At 34.1% G+C, this 19,652-nt stretch overlaps 1 protein-coding gene across 1 annotated transcript; it reads right to left on the bottom strand.

Annotated features, from left to right (window-relative positions):
- Window positions 1-10,248: 10,248 nt before the first annotated feature.
- On the bottom strand, window positions 10,249-18,555 carry LOC119830595 (gustatory receptor for sugar taste 64f-like). The gene is made up of 11 exons (XM_038353666.1): window positions 18,347-18,555; window positions 17,582-17,720; window positions 16,613-16,731; window positions 15,871-16,050; window positions 14,922-15,070; window positions 14,059-14,181; window positions 13,577-13,731; window positions 12,460-12,504; window positions 11,264-11,432; window positions 10,427-10,516; window positions 10,249-10,341 (listed from the first exon to the last, which is right to left on the bottom strand). Exons 1-11 carry the CDS (start codon window positions 18,411-18,413, stop codon window positions 10,249-10,251), a joined length of 1,329 nt encoding a protein of 442 aa, XP_038209594.1. The 5' UTR covers window positions 18,414-18,555.
- Window positions 18,556-19,652: the final 1,097 nt, after the last annotated feature.

Here is a 19,652-nt window from a genome sequence, read left to right as displayed (position 1 = left end):
TCTCCACTTTCCGGCCGGTTTCCGAGAAAAGCGATGTCAGTCAGTCAGTGGGTGTGTAGCTTTATATAGTATAATACATTACTGTTTATTTTCTCGGTTGTGTCTTTTTGGTAGTAAACAAATAATAGTTAAATATTGCGTTATTACTTTTCTCAACAACTTAGATTAAATAAAACAATTTAGCATATTTTAGAGGCATTAGCTGAAACTGTCATGTTCACGACACATGAATTTTACCTCAAGGTTTAACGTTCTTACAATAGAGGGCGCAAATATGGAAATAAAAGCAGCTGTAACAATATAATTCATAATAAATAATTAAATCTATTATTTTCTTATAGGCTATGATTAGTTTATTTATAGCACAATAAACTTTAATGCATTACCAGCTGCGCATTCGATATTGCTTATGTGACTATCACTGAATATGGGATAATCAAAATCTGACTAAAGTATCAGATCCTTCAAAAATTACCGACATATCAGAAGTGGGTTTGACCCGAACAATTAATGAGATTTGGAAACCTATTTCTAAAAGAATAAGCGCAAGCATCGCTAGCGTGAGTAAGCAGCTTATGTTAGCGTCATCTGCGTTCACAGAACGGTTTTACACTTATAGAAGTAAACTCGTTACCTAGTGTTTTATTATCGTAACTGTTAACTCTTCAAAAGCAATAAGTGCTCTTGATATTATAAACTCAAGAATACATAGAATTTCCCTGTTGAAATAAAAAAAGTTTGGATAAAAAAAATGACGCATAAGAATTTTATATCAGCGCCACCTACCCCAAAATAGACAAACTTTTAGGTAAAATGAGCTTGTTAACAACGGGATAGTTTCGGATAACGAACCTAGATGTATCTTTAATCATTTATTTTAAAACGTCTATTTTCTTAGCATATCAGTAATTAATTTTTTATCATTATCTTAGGATTAATAGTCCTTCGCTTAGTCGGAGGAATATAGTTATTACATAACCCACGGCCCCCAGGGATGGAGCCGTGGGTTATGTCGGATTCTTACCGACCAAAACCCCACTGTGATCCGTCTAGCCACTTGAGTGAAGGGGCACGGGAGCTGGTTAAAATACGTCCGCGACCCCCTCGGCGGCTGCCCGTTGCGGGGCCAGGCGCATAATTAGAGCGGCAAAACACTGCCCCACTTGCCTCCCTCACCCCGCTTGCTTGAATGTACTCCACAGAAGGGTAGAACCCTTCAATTCTTTAACGCAATTTAATTGGTCACATAATTCTTACGATTTTGGGTGTGCTGAGTTCGAAATTGACTTTTATTTACTCACAGTACGTAAGGTTATCCGACAATATTAGCTATGTAAAGCAACACATCGTAAAATAAAAGTTATAACTATTGAACTAAAAAAAAACCGAATTGTGTCAATAAATTCATATAAACTAATGGTATGATATCCAATACATGTTAAAAAAAAAAACAAAGAAAAACAACTGAAAAAAAAAATGGTTGCCTGTAAAGTCGGTTTTGCGGGCGAAGATTTTACGTGACAACGTCTTTTTCTCGGTAGAATATTTATTGATATGAATATTATTAAATTGCACAATAGGAACAAGGAACTGAATGAAAATGAGAATTGCACAAATTTTAACTATAGAAAATATATTTTGTTTACTAAAAAGACAGAGACAGAGACACAAGCACGCGCCGATTCAATGCGGCCCTAATTCTCTAGTGCTGCGCGCGCGGCGGACCGATCATAGTTCGGTGACTCATCGTAACGTTACCGGGCGTTACACTTTTTCATGAGTGACTCCGAGCCGCAACCTAATTTAAGACGTTGTCACGTCAAAAACTTTTTAAGCTTTCACTTCCAATATTGATCATATCTACAGTACTTGGATCATTATAACCATTGACTTTTAAATGTGGGAGTCGAGCACGCTTCGGTACGAATTGGGCCATATCGCATCGGAGTACTATTACATCCGTCATAACCTCCATATCCAGGTATCCCAGTACTATCATGTTTAATTCAATTATTTCATGTAAAAGCAAAAGTTTGGATAAGAATTAATAATTATTAAATATGCATTGCTTGGTCTACGTTTTGAATCTAATTTTAATCGTTGATGGTCATTGATGCATAGTCAGTCAGTCCCCAAATTGTAAATTATTATTTATTTCATTTACAGATGTCGCTGTACGCAACTGGCTCGCGCTTATTACATTTGTATTTATAGGGATAACGAATAGTATGACGTCAATTACCTTATTCTTCTACCTTCTAGTTCTTTTTAACTGAAAATAATTTTTGAGAATCTGATTCTTAAATCAGATTTATTGAATTGATAATGTGACAGTTAACTTATGGACCATAGCATAGCATAATTGTGGGAGTCGAGCATGCTTCGGCACGAATTGGGCCAGCTCGCACCGGGGAAGTACCACACCCCCACAGAAAATATATAATAAGTGAAATAATAGCTTGCTATTGTGTTTCGTACGTTGAGTGGAGGAGCCGGTGGCCTATTTCCTTCTCCTAGCCCTTCCCAGTTCATTCCTTCTTTCCATTCATCAATCCTTTCCTTATCCCTTATCCCTTAAAAGCAGGCAGCGCATTCTCAGAGGTCCAAGCCTCTGCGAATGTTCATGGGTGGTGGTGATCGTTTACCATAAGGTGAACCACCAGCTCAGTTGCCCGCTATGACATAAAAAAAGGCAGAAATTTGTATCAGATGAGAACTGCAGGGTCCTGTCTACAATCCGTAGCCTGTAAGAACTTATAAGCAGAATAATAAGAACCAAAAATTTATATATCATACTTCAAGGTATGTAATTATAGCATATAAGATTTAGTTCAAAAGAATGAACTGAATAAACGCAACCTTTTTGAACTCGATCACCCTTTATCTGCTTTCTGGCTCCTGCCACATGTTGTACCTGTTAACATATTACTATGCTGTTGTACATAACAACGTAATAATGTTTAGAAGTTAAAGGCTTTTAAACGGATTTCAAACGCAATTTATTCATTGTATTATTAACCCGAAGTTACGAACACTTTACAGTTTACAGCGAGCTTGGTCACGGGTAGACTCTAAATGTATAATACTCGCGTAAAATCAGGCACAAGAAAATACATCGTAATAATGCTTTGAAAAAATGTCTTAATATTATCGTAGAAAACATATTAGTTATATTTAAAACTACGTTCATTAAACAGAGATGTCGCTACACGCTGGTATTGCGCGTTGAAGATATTCCCTGTTATATTGGGATAACAACCCCGAACCCTGTAATAGAATATTGAACTAATTAGTTCAACCGCCAGCCTTTGGTATTATAGTAAATTTTTGAAGGATCTGATATTTACGTCAGATTTGATTTAGATAAAACAGGGATATTTTGAAATGAGAATAGCTTACAATACACTATTCTGTGATAGTACTCCAGCATATTGGTAAGTACCTACATAAACACTTTATACTGTACTAATTACTTACGTTCGAATCGTAAATTTAAAACATTCTCAAATCCATCAAAATAAACAAAAAACTTTAAGATCGGTGAAGCCAGTTAGGAGAAGGTCTAAGACTAGTATACATGTAAATGTATAATTATAAATATGTCTTTCGTAAAATTAAAACTGTGCATACCATACCCATTATTATAATGATATATGATCTTCAAATGAAAAAAATCTGCATCAGTCCACCCATTTGCACTACGATGATACAGACAGATCGACATTAAACTAATAGCACCCCTCTTTTTTCGTATGTGCTAAAAACGAGCGATTTTAAGAGTCTCAAAAGTGATATATGAATGCAAATAACTACGTTTATTTAATACAGATGACGCTGTACGCTACTGAGTCGCGCTAGTCGTATCGGTGTTTTTACTTTTTTCACTATGTTGAAAACTGAGCACCGATGTCAAACTTCTAAGTACAAAAGTCTATGTATGACTTAAATTTTTGAAGGATCTGATCTTTAGTCAGATTTGAATAGTAAATATTAACAATAATCGTTATTTGTTGTTAGGAGAGTTATGGCCCATTGTTATTTTTAATTTGTTTTATTGTATCCCTAAAATTCATAATTATTAAGGTTTTATTTACCATGTATTACTTGAATTTATACTATGTCTTCATGCGGCGGCCGAGTTAATTTATTTATTTACAGCATAAAACTTTTTTATATGGTCTCAATAGGATGTCATTGGGATAGCTTAATGAGTAAGTAACAACTTAAGGCAGGAGGTCACGTTTTAAGTTAGTTTTTTTTTTTAATTAGTACCTATGTTGTGTGTTTAAATGATTATGTTTCTGTTCTGTTTTTTAATAATGAAGATTGGAAAAATTTTAAAGGAAATGTACCTTACCTAAGCCTCAAAAAATAATTGTAAAAATATCCATAAAATTCTAACGCCCCGTGGGAGTTTTTACAAAAATTAGATAATAAAAAGGCGAAATGCAACATTGGTCAAGTTTATTGTTTCAAAACTTCAATTTGCAGCAAATGCAGATATAATGCCACGTTTAAAGCGAATTAACTTGTACAATCATACGTATATACATGGATTTGTGTCGCGCAATCAACGTCAAGGACCCCAGAATAGAGTCATGGGCAGGAACTCTCAGGCCATGTCAAACTTTAACCCTCGTCGCCTAGCTGTGATTGCTGAGTCCTCCTCTACGTCCATTGCTGCAAGAACCATACCCATACCAAGCCACATACATAACATTAACTAAAAAAAATGGTTGCCTGTAAAGTCGGTTTTACGGGCGAAGATTTTACGTGACAACGTCTTTTTTTCCAACGCCAAGAACGCTCGAGAAAGACAGAGACAGAGACACAAGCACGCGCCGATTCAATGCGCCTAATTCTCTAGTGCTGCGCGCGCGGCGGACCGATCATAGTTCGGTGACTCATCGTAACGTTACCGGACGTTACACTTTTTCATGAGTGACTCCGAGCCGCAACCTAATTTAAGACGTTGTCACGTCAAAAGGACAAATTGATCATAAACTTGCTACTTTGTTTATAGATAGTTTTCACCCTTTCTCCACTAGTAGAAGAACGTGCTTTTAAAAACTTTGCCCGCCACACACTGGGTCCGAGTTACCATGCTGAAAAACTGTATCCAATATTTAACCGCCGACTTTATATGACCAAAGAGTTCTGCGGAGAAATGAAGAAATAAAGTACGTAGACTTCTATCTCTTACAACAACTTGTGGGCAAGTCGAGTCAATAATGCATACATTGCTGTTACGGGACACTACATAACGAAACTACATTACATTACATTTTATTGAAACGTGCAGTATTTTTGAAAGTGAGAATCTAGTTATACAAAACAACTAGCTTTGACAGGTGATTCTGAACATGTCACTGGACCCACGTATTGTAAACATTATATATAGATTGGATATAAGACTTTCGAATTCATTATTAAAGTGCTTCATGAGAAATAAAAAAGGAGGTGACGTCGGGGAATATAGTAAAAAAAATATATAATATCACTTCGGTCAATCTACATGGATAAAAGTTTTGCCATTGAACCATAAAATGATATGTGACGTTTCGTCTGTGTCTTGTATCAAATTTTATATGTGTACTAAAATAAGAAAAGAATGCTCGTAATTACGCACTGAATGGAATATCTATTAACGTATAAAATGAAACCTCATACACCTGAAAAAAGGACCGTACAAAATTTTTATAACCTTCATAAAATTACTTTGGCTTTTTTATGACCCTTAACCTTCAAATGAGATTATTTGGTGAGGTAATATTATTATGATTATGTTAGAAACTTTTCAGAAATATTGCAATTTAATTGCGTATGTCTTATAATTATTGTAATGTTTTATAATTACTATTTATGATAGACATGAGACCCCATAGACAGATGAGTATAATATTTAGTTCGTTTATTAAGTGACAACTAAGAAAAACATTTTCATATGAATGTTTTAAATACAAATCGATTCTATACTTAATTATTTACCGACGTTCCCGAAAACTCTCAAAACAATTATGTTTTTTGGCTTCGTTACTCGATAAGATATTTAATCCTAATGCTTGTGGGATTATTATTTGTATTCAATTGAGTTCTTGTTACTCGTAAATGAAAAATTAGTTATTTATATTGCTCTGTGGGTTTTCCACCGACTGACGTGATATGTTTTGTGTATTTGATAGTAAATCGTGTCAATCGTTTCTATTTTAGAATTTGTAGTGGTACCGCCCCCCTGGAAGGTCGATAGCCTTTTTGAAGAAAAAAATGTATATAAACGTTGATAAACATTTTCTTATTAATTCCCGTATATAAGTTGGAAATACACAATCTATCAATATTAGTTTCATTAAATCAGCCCCTCTTATTTCTCATATTCTAGTATTTGAACATCCAAGCAGATAGTCAATATTAATAATAATAATAATCCGCCACAGTAATCGAATTTCTTCTACACTTTCGGTTTCATGTGCCTAAGGGTTAGGCAAGAAACGCGGGCTTGAATCCCGCCCCGTGATCGAATAAAAACTAGTTTCACAATTAAATTTAAATATCAAAAACTTTATTGCTTTGACTAGAAACATGTACATCATCCAGTAATGGCCGCAGAAAAGAGAAGATAGATAATCAAGCATTAATTTATATTGTTGAGCACAGATTAAAAATTCGGAAGGTGCGAATTTATAACAACAAATTTGATATGGTATACACTAGACATACAGTCCTAAACGGAACACTTGAAAATTGTATACCGAAGGTGGCAGGTCCAAGGTACTAAAACAAGCTCATAAAACTTCCGTGTGTAGCGGATTCAGATGTAATTAGCAAATCTGAAGATATTTGCATAATTGTGGCGAAATTCTCGAGTTGTAATATTCCTAATTCGCCATTAACTCGAGTTCTTGATATGCGAACATCGTTCGAAGTTTCTAAATTGTTGAAATTGTTGGCTCATCTTACTTCTAATAAAGTTTGAAGTGGGGCGAGACTTGAGCCTTCAACTGTTTTGTAATTGTTCTAAAAAATATGGATTTGTGTATTTTAGCGTAGTAAATATGAAACATACTAAGTTTAATTTCATAACAAAATATTTTTATCTAAAAACTAAACTATTAAGTTTACCTATGTACAGGAAGAGAGAATGTTCTATATTATGTTGTGAACGACTTTGTTTTATATTATGTACTTAGTGATATTCAATTGAACAATAAATTAAACGTGATTAGTATTAACTGCTCATAGTTAAAGTGTCTTGACTACCACCAAGTGATATTTTACAGTTTGTACAGATAAATAATTATTATATTTAATAATGTGTTCGTAGTGCAGTTTTAATAAAATCTTTTCGAAAATAATAATATGAAGTTGAATTTATTTGAACGCACTTATCTCAGTAATTGCTGGAATCAAAAATTCTTTACCGTTGGTTGGATGCGTGATCCCTTAGTACTATAGGTTATAAGTCAGAGACAAAACAGATGCGGATCGTTAGTATCACTATATTAATTAAGGCGCAGGTTTCTCAGGCGTCTTGCGCCTCGGTATCAATAACTCAACCACACTAATCCTGGATTTAAACTTCAATATTGGCTTTCAACTAATCTATTGAATTATTAAACTATCCTACTTAAAATCCTACAAATATTATAAATGCGAAAGTTTGTAAGGATGTGTGTGTGTTTGTTGCTCTTTCACGCAAAAAGTACTGAATCGATTGCAATGAAATTTGGTACGTAGACAGCTGGATAACTGGAATAACATATAGGCAACTTTTTATACCGATGTTCCTGTGGGATACAGACTTACGCGGGTTAAACCGCGGGGCGCATCTAGTATTTTTATAAGTGATTAGTTATGAGACGTATTAAGTCTACTGTTGGCATTTTTATCATGATATCAATATCGATAAGAGTTTACTTAAAATTAGTGCAATCATACGTATAATAAAGTAACAGCGACTATAATTGACTACATTGACTACGTGTTCCGTATTAAATAAAGGCAATGTAGCGATTGCCATTTATAGAGGCTATTTTAACAAAAACTATTACCTAATCCATTTGAATGAATGAATGACTTCAACAAACAGTTTCATTATATTGTTACCTGAAAATGATCTTTATTTAATATGTCTTTAAACTACATTATTATTTGATCCAGAAATAGTTTGTATCAGGTACAACAATATTTGTGTAACCTAGACCAGAATTTAACAATAGAAGCAAAATGAAACTAAGTTACCTGGTAACGGATGCAAGAGGACATCCTTCCGGAGCTGGGATATTTTCCGAGATTCATCTCAATTTTGTTTCTAATACATTTATTGGAAGATTTGTATGTTGTAACATTTTCTCTATATTAAAATATAACGTTTCACGCGCGTAAGTCCGTATCCCGTAGGAATATCGGAATAAAAAGTTGCCTATATGTTATTCCAGTTATCCAGCTGTCTACGTACCAAATTTCATTGCAATTGGTTCAGTAGTTTTTACGTGAAAGAGTAACAAACATCCATACATCCATACTTACAAACTTTCGCATTTATAATATTAATAGGATTATACGTGTGGGATTTCCTGTGTGCCTGTATGGTATGGGTTGATGCAATTAAAAACGGGTAACAGATCTAGAAATTAAAAACTTGTTAATGGATTTTAAATGCGATTTATTCATTATATTAGGGATTCATTATATTTAGGTCACGGGGAGACGAGTCTCCTCGCTCCACGCTCGCTGTAAAGTGTTCGAAACGTCGGGTTAATAATGTAATGAATAAATCGCGTTTAAAATCCGTTGAAAAGTTTTAAATTTCTAAATGTTATAATACTCGCGTAAAATCAAACACAAGAAAATACTAGGTAATAGATCTATTAATCGACAGATTTTTTTATTAGCCAACGGGAATCGAATCCAGGACCCCTCGGTTCAAATCTCGTGCGATAACCACTGTATCAGGCGGTGGTCCTTATAACAATAATCTATATAAGAAGAACATTACAAAGTAATATATTGTTTACGTCAAGAAGGGATGGACCAATTTTCGTTATGTTGATTTTAATGTTTCTAATGATGTTTCATTGTTTGTTGGGTTTGTGTCTGACAGAATTATTATAAATGTTAAAGAATTTGAAAAATCAACAACAGAATATTAATAAAGTCATTGAATAAAAAATTCACCCGGCCATTTAAGATAAAATAGTTTTCAAAATCGATGCAGTGGTTCCTTACGAACATAAATGAAATCAAAATAAAATATATCGACATTTCTGACATTAAACTCAACGGGTATTAATTAAATTTTACATACCAAATTGCTTAACACATATTAAACATGTAAATTGATAATTACGTAGGTTATGAAGCTACATAATTTTGAATTTCTGTTACGTAACCTAATTACAAAAATGACTCCATTACACGAAATATGTAATATAAAGTGCTAGTCTTAATTATAGCGCAATATTGTTTCCTGTCGTAAATTAAAACTTTTCCGCTGAGCTTTCAGTCTTTAAAATTTTCAGAATAACCCACCATGAAAACTGCAAATTAGCTGGTTTGACAAACATTCTTTTTGAAATGAATTAATAAGGAAATATGATTGTTAATATGATATATGATGTTAATATGATTGTTGCCTATGTGTTATTCCAGTTGTCCAGCTGTCGCACCAAACTTCATCACACACACACACATCCTTACAAACTTTCGCATTTATAATATTAGTAGGACTAGTAGGATAGGATGCATACTATGACTTATTTTTTATAATTAAATTCGGCGATTAACTTACGTGATCCGGGGTATTGAATTGAATATGAACCGGGGTATTTACCATTATAAGTGAATCATCGCAGATTTCTTGGATTCTATAATAGTGAATTTTGTTTATATAACTAAATGTTTGAACATATATCAAATGATTCTTCGGAATTGGGTTTCAGATATATGTATGTGTGTAGAAGCAAACATCATAATTAATAATAAATAATAAGAGTATAACAATAAACACTAAATAATTGTTATTATACGTGGTAGCTGGTAAGTTGGAGCGTTTCCTAAGACTTTTCCAGATTGTCTCCTCTTTATCTACAATTATCGCTCCCGACGTTACAAACAGACAAACAAACAATATATGTTTTGTTAAAGATACTCTATTATGCACTAAAAATTATTCATAAAAAAGTTTTTATAACACATACAACAAAAATCTTCGTTATGACAAACATTTCGACGTTTCCTATACTATAAATATTAATTAACTGGTGCAGAACTATTGCTAGTGGATGGTTGCGGTGAGTTGAACTGGAACATCACTAGCTCGTACGTCACTATCGTACCAGCAACCTGTTAAAATTGTATAATATAGTTAGTTTATAGAAAAATGTATACTCACATCTTTATATTTGATTAGAGAAATGTAGTAACTTACAGTGAGAAGTAAGCTTCGAGTTACACTGAAGAACTGTAAGCCGCTCAAAGCGACTTTGTCCCCATTCACTTGGTCCAGGAATCTTTGCACCTATAGAATGATTTCAGGTGAAAATTACATAGTTTTGTACTAAACTTACTGAAACTTTATTACAAGATCCGCCACCGCTTTGTCCGTGATTACAGTGAAAGAATATTTAAAAACGGTCCAGTAGTTTTCAGATAAGCGCGCAGCAAACAAACTATTCAGCTCAGCAACTCAGGAACAGCTGTGCGGATATTAATGATTTTTGATTCCTTGCTTTAGGATAATACTTGTTAAAACAATCCAAAACGAATTTAAAACAGAGCCGCAGTATACGTATGTAATAAACATAAATACATGGCATCCACAGGCACAAACACGTCTTCAAAAATCTATTCAAACATTCAATTTTCAATAATATTTTGACGTGACAACGTCTTAAATTAGGTTGCGGCTCGGAGGCACTTATGAAATAGTGTATCGTAACGTTACCGGGCGGTAACGTTACGATGAGTCACCGAACTATGATCGGTCCGCCGCGCGCGCAGCACTAGAGAATTAGGCGCATTGAATCGGCGCGTGCTTGTGTCTCTGTCTTTTTAGTAAACAAATAATATTTTCTGTAGTTAAAATTTGTGCAATTCTAATTTTCATTCAATTCCTTGTTCCTATTGTGCAATTTAATAATATTCATATCAATTAATATTCTACCGAGAAAAAGACGTTGTCACGTAAAATCTTCGCCCGTAAAACCGACTTTACAGGCAACCATTTTTGTGTTCATTATCAAATGTTACTTCGAACGAATATTACCTCAACGCAATACACTGGCGAAGGCACGTCATACAGCACCGGTGCGGGTGTGTTTGACGCTGTATTCACCTGGGAAGCAATCAGGGACACGGCTACGGACCGCGATATGAGATAGATCAGTGAGAATAGGAAATATATGGCCGCCTCGTAGCCGCCAAAGATCGTTGTTCTGGTGGAATTTAGATTGATTACATGTATATTGATCTAATAGAGAGATCCTGTAAATAAATACTGATTTAATGTGAATCTTGTTGAAGTGAAACTTCTTTAGAATCGTTGTGATTTCAAACCTGATGCAACGGAAAAAACGACAGGTAAGAGACACAAATACAAAAATGTGTAGAATGAAGCCGGCAAAGAATGAGACAGAAATATGCATATTATTTTATTCATTCTTTTGTCGATTTACTGAAGTTTCACTTCTATTATGTGTGAATCGCACACGCACCTTTTTTAAGTTTATTTATTTATTTATATAAGAATTTAATGTACCATTTTAAAAATATTGCAAATTTACAAAATAGTGATTTATATAGAACACTAGTGGTCCGCCCCGACTTTGTCCGTAATACATGTATAGTCTAAAGCCTTCCTTAATAAATGGGCTATCTAATACCTAAAGAATTTTTCAAATCGGGCCAGTAGTTCCTGAGTATAGTGCGTTCAAACAAAGAACAAACAAACTCTTCGGCTTTAGAATATTAGTACAGATAAGATGACCTTTTCGCTTATCAACGTTCTCTTCCAGGCCGCCAAAGGTAGAGGATAAAAACAAAATTTAGACATTTTTTGTTGGGATATTATTAATTGTTTGTTGAGAGTTGTATGGCAGTATTTTAACTGTGAACAGTAAGTCATAGGTATATACAATCGGTAAAAATTTTGCTCGTAATTTGTACTTTACGGGCCATATCCTAAAGGTTTAAATTCGTTTACGATAAACGTAACACTGTCCTTTAACGTTATCGCAGGATTCTTAAGATTTTCAGGTATTGCCGAAGACATACTTGATATATATTTTATAAGATTATCCGCTACTACAACGAAAAAATGTCCTTTTATGGTATGTATTGCGTGGCAGTTAATGTGTATGCCATGTATGATAGTTTAATGTTAAAATTCTGCACGAGCATTGTATTACACGCTGGCTACAGTCTCATCAATAACGTGCAAGGCTTAATTAAAAAGATGCATACCCTTGTTGTCGACTGCTGCATTCAGATGTGCCTTTTATCCCGTGCCTAGAAATAAAACAGAATTCTACGGCATTCATCAACAGTTGCAATAAAAGAGTCTATTGATAAAGATACCAATAGACTCTCTCAAAGAGAGACTCCCATTGTTTTTTTTTTTTTTTTTTTTTTATGTCATAGCGGGCAACTGAGCTGGTGGTTCGCCTGATGGTAAGCGTTCACCCCCGCCCATGAACATTCACAAAGGTAGGGGCCTCTGCGAATGCGCTGCCCGCTTTTATGGGGTAAGGGAAAAGGAATGGATTAACGACTGGAAAGAAGGAATGGACTGGGACGGGTTAGGAAAAGGAAACGGGCCTCCGGCTCCCCCACTCACCGTACGAAACACAGTGACATGCCACTATTTCACGCCGATTTTCTGTGGGGGTGTGGTACTTCCCCGGTGCGAGCTGGCCCAATTCGTGCCGAAGCGTGCTCGACTCCCACAATACTTAATACTTATACTTACACTAATAATTTGGGTTAGGTACTCCCATTGTTGGAGTACCTAACCCAAATTTCTCCATTCCTACAGTACAATTTATTTGTTTATTGGTTTTCTATTCATTTTGACTGTCCCAGATGCTAATGATGATCGTATCGGTCATTATCATATCTTTATTACGTAACGTATGTAAATTTTTTCAGTTCAATAAACGATGATAAGAACTAGCTACGGTAGTATGGAGTTTTAAGATGTTTTACATAGAAGTATATACTATACTAGCTTCTACGATATTTAATTTTAAAATTAATTACTCAAATTAACCAAATTCGATACATCATTAGGTATGGTTGCAGCTTTTGTAATAGAATTAAAAGTTGAGTATTAGTGAAGCCGTTGAAGTAAGAGCTTTTTTATTATACAAATATAAAATTCTAAAATGTCCATACATAGCTATCCATACACCTCGTAAATCGTTAACATGCGGTGTTAAATAAACATTCTTACTTTCTTTCTTTCTCTCTCTCTGAATAATCTGTAGATATACGATGTTATATCTTCTTTCTACGTACTTAATATTAGTACTTACGAACACCATTTAAACTTGCGTATTTCAATAGCCCAAATGAAACTCACTCCAATGTATTGAACAATTGCAGGCAGATGAAGAACAGATTGTTTGCAAAGGATATGAAGACAACACCGCTCATGACGTCATCAACTTTGCGAACCAATTGCGCAGCACGGCCGTACTCTTCCCGTGTATTACGCCAGAATACTTCTGGTAAATACTAAAAACATATTTGAAGGTTACTTTATGAATACAAAAACCAACAAACACGTTTAGATACATAACTATAATTACAGCTTAGATGTTCCTATTGAATTTCTTTATATGTCTTTTTGAAAATCTAGGGTTTTGTTTCAATTTACAATAAGTATAATCAATAGTAATAACTTTTTAAGAACAAAACAAAAATGATACAGCTGAATGAAATCGATTCACCTGACAATTTGTTCTCTATATCTTTATCGCAGTCCATATTTCGCTATGTTTACTGTATCTTTACTAACCAATTAATAACCCAGCAATGTATAATTAACACAGCCCATCTTACCTTGCCCTGGGCCGCAAGTAATTTCATATTAACATGCTCCAAGCGTGACGTCAGGTAGTAACTCATGCATATCACGAATAAGTCTGAAAAGTTCCATATAAAAGTGGACTGGAAGTGGAGGAACTGGAAGTAAAAATAAATGAATACCAATAAGGAAGGAATGGATATTTATAAGTGCGCAATATGTTGGAAACTTTTCCAATATTTCGCTGGTGGTGTGAAAATTGGATGTAAAAATAGAACGTTTGCTGTTATACCTGTTTATGGGTATACAACACATACAGAGCATACATATATAACTACTTAGTACAAACAAAGTTTTCCAGCTATTTTCGTTCCAAATTTCATTGCAATTGGTTCAGTAGTTTTTGCGTGAAAGGGTAACAAACACACACACACACACATCCTTACAAGCTTTCACATTTATAATATTATAGTAGGAGTAAAAAAAACAATCACTCAAAGCATTTAACGCCCGTCACCATCTTGTCATAAATTTGGTGAAACATGCCGTCATAAACAGTAAACATGGATTAAATATGGCAGATGCAGATGAAGCCGTCGAAAACCCCATAAATCCTTTGAAGGGAATGTAATTTATTTTATCGGCGTTAACATTTCCGCTTTTTTCTGTCAGTAACAATTTAATTATGGCGGTAAAAAGTCTCATCGGCGTAATTTTGGACGTAATTTTTACATCTTTATGCCATGTTTGGGGTTTAACGGGAAGCGCCATGGAAAGAAATTATTATAAACTCCTAACATTACGATTTAATGTGATGTCATTCAAGAGGTTATAACAAGGGCAGCTGCTGCTTAAATTATTAAAATGTATTATGATAACGTTTTTAATAAAGACTTACTTGAGTGACCATGCCTAATAATGGTGAATATGGGAGAAAGTTGAATACCCAAGGGTAGAAATGCTTTACAAAACCTTCATATAGACTGAGATCTGGATAGCATACCATGGCCCCAGCAAATGCTGACAATAATGACAGTATGTGTTCTACTGAAAGATAAAGACAAATAATTAAAATTTCTCGCAATTTTTTTTTAAATTCATGACAGGCAAGCGCTTGACCACGATCTCGCCTGATGGTTAGCTCGGTAAGCTGATTCAATCAACAAATCTATACATTTTTTGAAAGAAATGGTAGCTTACAAAGTAAATGTTGATTTTTCAATAAATATATATCTTTCCGTTAATTTAATAAAGCTGACGTGTTTGTTTGTTTGAAGGCGATAATCTCAAGAACTGTTGGGGTCTGGTACTACCAATTCAGATGATTATTTGAGACCCAAGGACTTATGATATTTAATCTCAGAAATCCCACGGGAATAGAAGCAGTACGGAGAAAAAACCGGGACTAAAAAAAAGGTTACAGAATTACCATTAAACATCACATCATAACTTTATTATTGAAACAGTGAAATTCTTCAGTATTTAGCACATCTTCATCAGTATATATATCGAGACACATATCGCTAATAAAATCTCTCTCTCTCTCTTTTTTTAAATAACAAATTAAAGAGGAGTATGAATTTTATGAGTAAATGAAGTTTGTGAGTGAGAGAGTGAGAGTGTATTAAATTTGTGAGATTGTAAAGTTAGTGGTTAATGGTTAGTAGTGGGTTAGTTAGTAGGGTCTAATATCGGGAAGCACTAAAACGATTTCTAAAATTCTTTCACCTCTTAATTTGTTCCTAATCATTGTGTGCTATAGGCAATGTATGTATCACGGCCAGAGTGAACTTCGAGTCTTAAATATGGATTTTTATTCAAAATATTTGGCATAAAGACAAACTTACATAAAGCCAGAGCCAAAACAACCGCGCAAGTCCCGTTGCATTTATATGCAAGTTTGGTGTCATAACTGGGATCGAGTTCCTCGATCTTAGCTGCATACTGAACCAAATTGGGCCACTTCCTCGCCACTTGGAAGAACATCAGCATCGTGATACAGGTCGTACTATAGAATATTATTGGTGCTGAAATTAGATCACATTCATGAAACAACAGTGCTAAGTAATGCTATGATATTTCTAAGGACAAGGCACATACTGGATAGAGAGAAACGTGAATATGTAGGCATATTTAAAGAGGTAGGATTCTAAAATATAGACAATAAGAGAATATCGTATATTGAAATTACCAATAATAAAGTGCATTATAGCAGATATCAAAGAACTTAATTATAATCATAGACATTTAACTTTCTGTACAATGCGTTAGACACGGGCAGATATTTCCCGTCAGCAAAAAAAATTCTCGTTCACTGCTAATATCCCAATGCAGCCTTTTCATTGAAATCCGCATATATCGAGCTCGATTAACAATGCAGTTCTTACTAATAAAATAAAGGATTTTGACATCCAAACAAAACACACAACAAACAAGCACAACCGATATGGTTTATATACTATGAATAGTGCCTAGAAAAAAATTGAAATATGAATCTGATCTAGAATGCCCTTAATTTTTCACAAAAAATGCTTCTATAGATGACCATAAGAGAACTGTAAAACGAAATGCGATATAAAGATTCCTTACTTGTTCCATTAAGAGAGGTCTGCGAGTGAACCACTTTGTGTATGCACATTACTGTTATGAAAATTTGACCGATCAGGGACAAAGAGAGGTATAAGCACTTCCATGATAGCCATGTGAATCTGTAATCAAATTCGTTAAATAACCGACGTTCCCAGAAACGAAGCATATTAAAAAAAAACACTGTTGCCTAAAATTAACCATGATCAAACTTATTCTTCATTTGAGGGCTGCCTTTGCTAGAATTCAACGAATTGCGCATAATTATTTCAATGAAACAAATAAAAATAAGTATTGCATACATGCTACAATGCATGCATTCATGGGCATAATTATTACAATGAAGCAAATAAAAATAACTATTGCATGCATTGCATTACATGCTACAATGCATGCATTCAATTTTATATTGTTTAAGAACGTAATAATAAGAACACAATTGGGAGAAGCCTCTGGCTCCTGAGACAGTGTTATAATAGTTCAGAAGCCTAAGGATTCATATAACTGCACATGTAACGTTTTTACGCAAATAAAGATTTTATTTATGTATTATTTATTATGCTAATAGATAGAAACTGCATAATTTATCGAATCTCGCACACTGTACTCGTATATAATCAAATTTTCTCTACAGCCTAGAAGACAATTAATTTCCTATTCTGGGCCACCGCACAATTAAATAAGGATTATAGGTAAAATGGTTACTTGATATTCAGTTGTTAAATGCGCAATAAAATATGATATTTTATTAAAAGTAGGTTAGTTAATTATAAAGGAAATAAACGATAGATTACAAAACTATATTGTTTGTGTGTGATACCAAAAACGTTATACCAAATTCCTGGAAATAAAAAAAACACTACGTATTTAATTAAAAAAGAACTTCTGAACGACAAACTTCACAGGTCAAAAGTCCTCACAAGAACAATTGTACACAATAAAGAGAAGGCAATTAGGATAATGTGTCCTCACCTGACGTCAGAAGTCTTTCTGAAGATGCCAGTAACAGGGATCAAAGAGAAAACCTGGCCAATGATGAGTGTCGCCCGTAGCGATTCTTGGAATGTAGCTGGCGACTTTGTCTTTAATTCGGTCACGTCCACTTTGTTACCTAAAAAGTCGTATTTTTGTGTGAATCTCCAATACGTTTTGCTAAAGACGACGAAGATCTAATTTGCATTGTTAATTCGATTGGTTGCGTGCTTTAACGTCTTTGTAGGCTGATTTAAATTAAATTGTCGAAGTTTGGGAACCACCACCACCAAGCGAATTTATTTGTCTGTGAACGCTAATGACATAGCTTAAAACAACGGTTTTTTCAAACAATATTAATTGACTGTAAAAATCTTTAAAACGCCACATAATTTACAACGAAATAATAATAAAAAAATTAAAAAGATATTTCAAATACAAGAATTTTTTTAAATATCGATCATGAAGCGGGATACGAACCCGCGTTTTTCGCCGTACCGTAGCGACCCTTGACCTAAGGCCACCGATGATCATTGAATAGAAGCTATTTTTTATGTGATTAAGTTCAAATTCTCAAGGACACGGTATTTTATAGCTATAAAACTAAAAAAACATTCAACACTAGCTATATAGAAAAAATAAAGAAACATTTTTTTATCAGGAACATCACAACACACTAATAAAATAAATTATACAGATAAAATGCAACAAATAGATACAATTACACAAACGAAGAAGACCAGCATCATGGCAAATCGCACTTACGTTTCTGCATTCCAAACCATGCGTTCCTATTCTTTGGCTGCTTCTGTAACATATACTGTCGCGCCATCCGTATGTCTATAATCGACACCCTCAACAATCAAGTGTGTTTGGAGTGGGACAATAAACTACTGATAATAGGATATCGTGTTAACGGTTTAGAGTTCGCTGTGTTTACGGCAACCTTTGTTTTATATTACTCCTTTGATACGGATGCAATTACGTCTTAACTGGAATTTGAAAACACGTTTAATACGCAATAAAAATACATGGACATATTTTTTTCCAAGATTTTCATTGAATAGTAATTAAAAGTAGGCTAATTAATTATTTTTCTAATAATTATTTATACTTATAATAATTTGTATGTTTGTGACAACGCGCAAATCGAGGGTAGCTCCTACAGGACCGACTTTAACGTTGGATGTGTACGTGATTCCAGTGTGCTATAAGATATACGGACGGAGCCGGGGCAAACCGTTAATATGCAGTAATGATTGCAGATGTATGATTGAGCTCTTAGTCTAATGTTTAAAAATGGGTTGATAAATATGTATTATTATTAAAACATGATGATTTTTTACAAAGACCTAAAACACCATCAATATATCAGAATTAGACTTAAAATGGGACTAAACCGGAAACCTCCAAATAAAAAATGAATCATCAAAATAGGTTCAACCAGCAAAAATTGTTCTCAACTTGACTGTATTTTTTGTGTTTTTTACTTGCTCCTCTTTTTTGGAAATCAGTTAACAAAATTGACATCACCGACTCATTAAATTCATAACCTAATGTTTGTGTATACCACCGTATACACAACACATCCCATCATTATGATAATTTAGATAGATTGTTCGTTAATTGATTTACAGTGTGTAGGTAGCCCTAACTGCTACATGGAAGTTATTTTTTATTAGTGTTCAGTTTGCGTGTGGCCCAATAATTACATACGCCCTCAAAATTGGCAGATTACTATCTATTGATTTTATAAATTTAAACGTGGACTTGAGTATATCGGTTTTACAATAAATCTCACGCCCGGAGTTCATGTACCTACCAACCAAAACATCGATATTCGATAACTCCTTCATTTTTCAATCAATTGGCATTATTTTTTTGTTTGATAGTTGTCATTTGGTCACATTTTAGAATCTGTAATGGTACATCTCCCAACTGGGTGACCTTTTTGTCTAAAATAATTATTTTATATGTATATCTGACGTTAAAGTTTTGACTCTGCATTGCCGAGGTTGAATCAGATTGAATTTTAGCCTATTTAATTATATCTTATATAAAATGCCTACAC

This window comes from Zerene cesonia, chromosome 11 (genome assembly GCF_012273895.1).
Source record: "Zerene cesonia ecotype Mississippi chromosome 11, Zerene_cesonia_1.1, whole genome shotgun sequence".
Classification (NCBI taxonomy): Eukaryota; Metazoa; Arthropoda; class Insecta; order Lepidoptera; family Pieridae; genus Zerene; species Zerene cesonia.
The sequence above is the reverse complement of the archived record's forward strand: the minus strand, read 5'-3'. Positions and strand labels throughout refer to the sequence as shown.

Excerpts from the sequence above, each read along its gene's own strand:
- LOC119830595 (XM_038353666.1), bottom strand. The coding sequence starts at position 18,413 with ATGGCGCGACAGTATATGTTACAGAAGCAGCCAAAGAATAGGAACGCA. Across the intron at positions 16,732-17,581 it reads AGAAAGACTTCTGACGTCAG|ATTCACATGGCTATCATGGA; the intron begins GTGAGGACACAT and ends ATTTGATTACAG. Across the intron at positions 10,517-11,263 it reads CGCCAGTGTATTGCGTTGAG|GTGCAAAGATTCCTGGACCA; the intron begins GTAATATTCGTT and ends ATCATTCTATAG.